Below are 7,643 nucleotides of genomic sequence, written 5' to 3' on the forward strand. Positions count from 1 at the left end.
ATGTTTAACAGTTTGATAGCTTGATTTATGATTTTAAAATATTTAGACATATGGCATATGGATGTCTATCGGGACTCCTGCCTTGGTCTGCAAATTTAGGCCCAAGCCAGGCTACCTTGCAGATCTGGCATAAAGACGAAATAAAACAGGAGATGAAAAATACTCAAAGCAATACTTGGTACACATGGTATGTGTACAGCATTAGCAATGATATACTTAAGATTCTTCTGACGGCAAAAGGGGCCTAATGAAAGGTTTCAAGCAGAATGTGACATCTGCTTACTATTTTTCCCTATAAATATTGATTGAGGGTCTACCATGTGCCTGCCTGGCATCGTTCTTGGGAGCTGCTAACAATAGTAGTGGACACAGTAAAGCTCGCGTTTCCAAGGAATGTATATTAGAGTGGAGGATGGGAAACAGATAAAAATATCTAGTATGACAAAGGATGTCTTTTGGTTTTAGAAAGATCATCTCGCTGGTGGGAGGTAAGACTGCAAGAAGAGTTAAGAGCCTGTTGCGATAACTTAGAGAAGAAGACAGTGGTTGTCTGATGCCAGATAGTGGCAGGGTAAATAAAGATCAGTGAAAAGATTTTAAAATAGAAATGTGGGGAGAATGCTGACACTTGGTAACTGGTGGATATTGGGAGGAAGATAGAAAAGAAGGAGTTAAGGATGCTAGCTCAGATTCTAACTTAGGCACCAGGATATTGGTGATGCTGGTCACTGAGATCTAGAACACAGAAGAAGGAGGGACTGATCTGGAAAGGAGATTAGGGGATCTGTTTGAGAAGCCCATAGCACATGGACATGGACATGCCCAGGAGGCAGTTTCATATACAAGTAGACTTTTGGCCAGTTGGAAATTGTCTCTGTGGTGAGAGCCAAAAGCTGGGTGGGCTGGGCATTCCATGAGAGTAAAGGAAGTAGCAGCAGAGAGCAAGCACTTTTGCCAGGAAAGGGAACAAGCTGTGCAGGCACCTGGAGAAGGAGGTGAAGTGCAGGGAGACGTTACTGGATGTAGTGGAGTCGGCACCTCTGTAAAACCAATAGAGAGTAAGCAGTGGAGAGGAGAGAGACTGGAGACGCATCAGAAGAGGGAGTTCACAGAGCAAGTGCCTGCAGGGGTAGGAGGAAAGAGATACTGATCAAAATCATTTAGTGTTTCACCATGGAAAAATATGAAATCATTTATACACTCATCCATTCGTTGACTCAATAACAAGTATATTAATTATAACTGAGTACTGTTCTGATGCTGGGAATAAGATGGAAAAAAAATCCCCATCTTACATTATGTAAGTTCAGTAGCTTAAAATAATAACAAATCCCCAAACAAAAATTTGGCTGCTGCCAGGCCAGGGCTAAAGCAGGCAGGGTCTTGGCAGGAGTGTGTGTGACTGCCAGGCACAGGAGTCCCCCAGCAAGGACTTCACTCATTCCCAAGTAAGGCAGCAGCGGAGACCCAGGACCTGGAATCTGAACACCCACCGCCCCCCTCCACTGCCATGTGAGAGGAAATTTTTATTTCCATGACAAGTTTTAACTGTAAATGATTAGAGAACTCTCTTGCAGGCTTGTGGTGTTTGATATACTCAAAGCCTCAACAAAGACAAGTAACAGATAAAAAACACTGGCAATCCCCCAACTCATCTAATTTCCATTTAGATACCACCCTGCCCCCACCAGAGTTACAGTCACTGACACTGTTTTTGAAAGAGATGGAGGGAAGCAGAGGAGGTGCATTTTGTGCTTTATCCTGAATAAGTCCCCTAGGGACAGATTGGAAAAGACTCCTGCCTCGTGACCTGAGACTACATTCCATGTTAGATAGAGTAGGTATGTTTCAAGTGTCAGACTAGGGCGGAGAATGTCAAATTTATGCACAGGGATTCAAAAACAGTTGCCACAGAAAGGGCGTCGGAAGTCACCGAGTGAAACTTCTTATTTAACAAGATGAAAACGATCCATCACAAGGCTACTTGGTGGACACTCAGCTTAGAATCCAGGTGTCGTGAAAAGCCCACCTAGCTTTTTTTTTTCTTCCATTATGCCACGTTACCATATTCCATATTGAGTTCAATTTTCAAATAAATGATTTTCCCAGTGAGAAATGATTTACGGGGGATGATGATGTTCATGAAAAATTTCCCAAGTAGAAGATTCCAACATCAGACTGCAAATCTCTACCTAAGACAGAGCACAAGATGAAAAGTTCTGCAGGGAAGAAATAACTTTGTCATTTGCACTGTGGATGGATCATTCAGGCCCCCTGCTTTCCCCCAGACACCCACTTGTATGTAGACTTTAGACCATTTCATTTTTACCTTCTAACTAATTCATTACTGAAACAGAAGCCACACTCTAGAAAGGAGTTTGGTGAGGAGAAAAAAGTTGATATTATGATTTAAATTGAGACTTGGTGATTTTCTGTGGATAATTATCTATGTCTCACCTTATCAAAGAAAAAATGAATTTCAGTTAGAATATAAAGTAATTCTTGCTGAAAATATGGGATGGAAGAGATCAGTCCTGGATATTAGAAGTATATTGATCTCTCAGAAAAATCTCGCCCCCAGAATGCATCAGTCTGGGATGAAATATATTGTGGGTGTATTAAATTTTATTCTAGCATTGATGGGAGGGGAAAAAAATGGAAGAAAAATGAAGCCGGGTGAAAAATAGGGTGATTGAGAGACAGAGAAAAGACAGAGAAACTTGTTAATTACAGGAGTTTCTGAGCAAGATATTTTTCTTCCTTTCATAAGTTAGAAGCTATTGAATAATTCATGGCAAGCGTGGAAAGGCTGCCTTTTCCCCGGGTGATGTATAACTGAGCAGGAGGGAGCTTCGAGTGGGTTCACCACATCAGCCACCACTCCTGCTTCTGAGCACAGGGTGCTCTCCTCTTGAGCTCAGCTTCTGCTTTTGCAGCCAAGCATCCTTGCTGCTGCTGCCTGCCTACCTGCCTACCCGCAGGGTTTGCAGCCCTCCACTTGACTTCCTCCAGCCCTGCTGCCAGCTGAGAAGTCTCCCTGCAGCTCCTGGTTTCTGCCTAGAGCCATGTGTGCAGATGCCGCACTGGAGAAGGAGGCACTTGCTCCTGGCTCTCATCCCAGCTGAGTTTCTCCTGTTGATTTCAGGACCACAGATGCTGAGGAGGTATTTCCTGGCATCCTTCCCTCTGCTACCACCAGCTAAGGACCAGATCAAAAGTAAGAGACCCTCAATCCCTTTGCCTTGGCATTTCCCCCAGACGGGCTGTCTCTGCTTTCTCCTGGAAACTAGGGGCTTCGTCTAGCAATGTGTGTGTGTGTGTGTGTGTGTGTGTGTGTGTGTGTGTGTGTGTGTGTGTGTGTGTGTGTGTGTGTGTGTGTGTGTTTAGAGGGAGAAGGGGAGGCTGTTCTTTGTATTGCTGTCCTAGGGTTTCCCTGGTACCTGCTGAATGCAAAGAATGTAAAGACGACTTTCTCCTGGCACTGGAGACATTTCCGAGGCAGGCACCTGTCATTCGCCTCCCCCGTTCTCCTCGAGCTCCCTCTCTCCCCCTCCCCCAGCCCATTATTCTGCTTCAGCCTTCTGTGTCAGTGGCAGAGGGCTGAAAGGATGCCTTCGTCCCCACTGCAGGCGAGTGTCAGGATGGGCCGCGCTGCCAGAGGCCGACGCTAGCCAGCGAAGTGTGAAGAGTTGGCCAGAATGACCAACTCTTCCACGTCCACTTCCTCCACCACCGGAGGGTCGCTGCTGCTGCTCTGCGAGGAAGAGGAGTCGTGGGCGGGCCGGCGCATCCCCGTGTCCCTCCTGTACTCGGGCCTGGCCATCGGGGGCACGCTGGCCAACGGCATGGTCATCTATCTCGTGTCGTCCTTCCGGAAGCTGCAGACGACCAGCAACGCCTTCATCGTGAACGGCTGCGCCGCGGACCTCAGCGTCTGCGCCCTCTGGATGCCGCAGGAGGCGGTGCTCGGGCTCCTGCCGGCCGGCTCCGCGGAGCCCCCCGGGGACTGGGACGGCGCCGGGGGCAGTTACCGCCTGCTGCGGGGCGGGCTGCTGGGCCTTGGGCTCACCGTGTCTCTCTTGTCCCACTGCCTGGTGGCCCTGAACCGCTACCTGCTCATCACCCGGGCGCCCGCCACCTACCAGGCGCTGTACCAGCGGCGCCACACGGCGGGCATGCTGGCGCTGTCCTGGGCGCTCGCCCTGGGCCTCGTGCTGCTGCTGCCGCCCTGGGCGCCGCGGCCCGGCGCCGCGCCCCCGCGCATCCACTACCCGGCGCTGCTGGCCGCCGCGGCGCTGCTGGCGCAGACGGCGCTGCTGCTGCACTGCTACCTGGGCATCGTGCGCCGCGTGCGCGTCAGCGTCAAGCGGGTCAGCGTCCTCAACTTCCACCTGCTGCACCAGCTGCCCGGCTGCGCCGCCGCCGCCGCCGCCTTCCCGGGCGCCCCGCACGCGCCGGGCCCGGGTGGCGCCGCGCACCCGGCGCAGGCCCAGCCGCTGCCCCCCGCGCTGCACCCGCGCCGGGCGCAGCGGCGGCTCAGCGGCCTGTCGGTGCTGCTGCTCTGCTGCGTCTTCCTCCTGGCCACGCAGCCGCTGGTGTGGGTGAGCCTGGCCAGCGGCTTCTCGCTGCCCGTGCCCTGGGGCGTGCAGGCGGCCAGCTGGCTCCTGTGCTGCGCCCTGTCGGCGCTCAACCCGCTGCTCTACACGTGGAGGAACGAGGAGTTCCGCCGCTCCGTGCGCTCCGTCCTGCCCGGCGTCGGCGACGCGGCGGCGGCCGCCGCCGCCGCCACGGCCGTGCCCGCGGTGTCCCAGGCGCAGCTGGGCACCCGCGCCGCCGGCCAGCACTGGTGACCCGGCCAGGGCGCGCGGGAAGCGGAGCGTCCCGGCTTCCCGGCTTCCAACGTCCTTGGTCACCACCGCCTCCCGGCCTTGTAAAGTATCCCCTGCCTGAAAGGAGACTCCTTTGGGCGAAGACCAGTAATAAATCTGTGCGAAGATTTCGCCTCGACCCCAGGGAGAGACCCGAACCAAGGTTTTATCCCTACAAGGTGTCCGCGAAGACATTATCGGCCGCCACCTGATTTTTGCCCTTTGTTTCCGTGTTTTAGAGAAATCCTTAAGTCAAAACACCGGAAACTTCAAGAACTTGCATACTGACATTTTGAAAGAACCGGTTAATTTATTTCAACACTGTTTTGGAAAAACAGCTTCGATAACACGATTACCATTTCCACTTTCATCGTCTTATAAGCTATGTGAAGGCCCTTGAGTGTGCATGAGCCAAAGGAAATAATAGTGATGAAGGAAATAATATTTGTGAAGCGTTTTAGAAATTAACCTCTCTTTGATGATGCTTCTAAGTTTAGCCTTGTCGCCTGAAGAATGGAGCCGCAGATGTGCACACCAGTATGTTACTAGTAAGACCTCACGCCCTTTATTCTTAAAAGGGGATTTTATAAAAGTACAGTCATTACTGAGTGAAACTGAATCTTAGCCAGTGAGAAAAATAAAATCCAGATTTACTATTTTACACCCCTTTTTGGCACTTTTGAGACTGAAAATTGGCATCGAGGGTTAAAGGGACAAATTTCCATTGTGCTGATCGATGGTCTGAGCCAACAGTGGAATTGTGGAAGAAATAAAAGGGGGTTGATCTATTTTAGGTACCAGTTTCAGGTTTTCTGTAGCATGCACACTTGTTGCTACCCTCATTTTGTCATCACTTCCCTTGCCTTATGAGTGTGATTGCAGCTGTGAACATTCTGTACTATAATGGTTGCTAAGGAGAATAAGTCCTGTTTTCTCTTTAACATTTAAAATATCTCAGTGCACATGATATAATCAAACACGAATACACCATGACTGCATAGCTAACATTAACCTCCATTGCATGCTCTTAGATGCTACAACTTACTGGGCATGTGGTATACTAAAGCAATACCCATTCGACAAGGACATTTTTACTTCTTCCAGACACCAGGAGAAGTGGCCTTCAAATATTTGAAAAGAGACCCAGAGACATCTCTGGCCACCTAGAGTTCTTCTTGTCTTGACCCAATTTATGAGAAAACTCCCAGGTGGGACTTTATCTTGCAAATGGAACCACAGTCAAGATGGATCAATGATATGGTCTGGCTCTGCAGAGCCATCTGCACTCTTTCAGGGTTTAGACAAGCCACACGTTAGAAGGTAGCTCTGTTTTTAATGTAGTTCCTATGTATGACCATGACACTTAACATGGATATCGTATCTCTTCAAGGTGTTATAAACTCAGTTGCATAAAACGAACAGTTCAATTAGGAGTCTGTTCTAAAATGTATGATTTGAGGCGTGTCCTTTTCCTCTTTAGTTTCCTAAATTTACTTAGAACTATTTGAAGTGCAGAATTGTGTGAAATCACTTTCTAAAACGAAAGTGGGAGTAAAGTAATGAAATAATCATCTATCAGCAATTCTGACTGCTAACGACATCAAATCCGGGGCCGAACAGCCTTGTTTACCTGTGTAATTCAGGAATGAGAACAGCTTGCGTTGTTGCCCTCCTGTAAGCCAAGACCATGGGAACATTTGTGCATCTGAATAATTACGAGACTTGCAGGAAACATTGACGTGTTTGTAGAAAAACAAAACAAAACAATTACGTTCATCACCAGTAGATCAGCAGTCATCTTATTAATCTCTCCCCTTTGTGCATGCACCATTTCTCTCTTACTAAGGTTTCATCTGTTCCCATTTTTCTTGATTCAAATACTTAATTAAAGTTCAGACAACTATTCCTCTGAGTTTTTTTCTTCTGTCTCTGGTCTTCTCGCATATCTCCTGGAGAACACGATGACAGATGGTACTGTATCCCAAAGCACTGGGGATGAAAGTGTCTTCTTTGTTCCGTCTTTATTTAGTTTTACTTTTAGTTTCTAAAATTATTTCTACCTTTTATAAGTATGTCAGCATTAAAAAGAAATAGATATAATGTCCTTTCTGTAAGTATAGTTGATTTGGGAAATACACGGTAACAACAGAGAGGAGAAGATCGTCCATTTTTGGAGGACACTTGTCTAAATCTCTATCAAAAAGCTCTTCTTTTAATTAAGCCTTTGTCCTTGTTCTTTACTGTGGATGCTACAATTTTCCCCCCAGTTCCTATAAACACTTGCCAAGCATGTAAACTTTAGCTTTTCAAATACCTGGTATCTCGCAGTGCTTCTGGCTAACACTGAGAACCTCCTCGTGGTGGCTCAGTGCCATGTGGGAGACCTACTTCAGGTTGTATTTACTGGTAATTAACTCCACAGGACTGATTCACTTTTAATTTCCAAGTAGCAATGATGTGTCTAAAAATGCCTTACTTGGGCGAAAGCTGGGAGTGTTGGGAGTCACCGCTTTTACAAATTAAGGTAATGAAGATTGTGTTCCTATTTAAATGAAAGTGCGTATTATCCACTCAGGAATAAAAAAAATCCTAATTGCTGTTGTGGGCTGCCCTGCTTCGCCTTTTCTCCTTTTTTCCTTTAGGGATATGCCTGGTAAGACACGTAGCTCACTCCCAACCCCTGCCCTCGCCCCTTTAATGGCTAAATTCTCTGCTGTGATAGTATTCCTCCCAGCACTTCTCTCCTTCCAAAATGAAGTGTGTGCATGGACAATA

General features: G+C 48.0%; 1 protein-coding gene across 1 annotated transcript; it reads left to right on the top strand.

Moving 5' to 3' along the window:
- The first annotated feature begins 3,635 nt into the window (after positions 1-3,635).
- On the top strand, positions 3,636-6,771 carry GPR88 (G protein-coupled receptor 88). The gene has a single exon (XM_032487200.1). It carries the CDS (start codon positions 3,699-3,701, stop codon positions 4,848-4,850), a length of 1,152 nt encoding a protein of 383 aa, XP_032343091.1. The 5' UTR covers positions 3,636-3,698; the 3' UTR covers positions 4,851-6,771.
- Positions 6,772-7,643: the final 872 nt, after the last annotated feature.

Source organism: Camelus ferus, chromosome 9, assembly GCF_009834535.1.
Source record: "Camelus ferus isolate YT-003-E chromosome 9, BCGSAC_Cfer_1.0, whole genome shotgun sequence".
NCBI lineage: Eukaryota > Metazoa > Chordata > Mammalia > Artiodactyla > Camelidae > Camelus > Camelus ferus.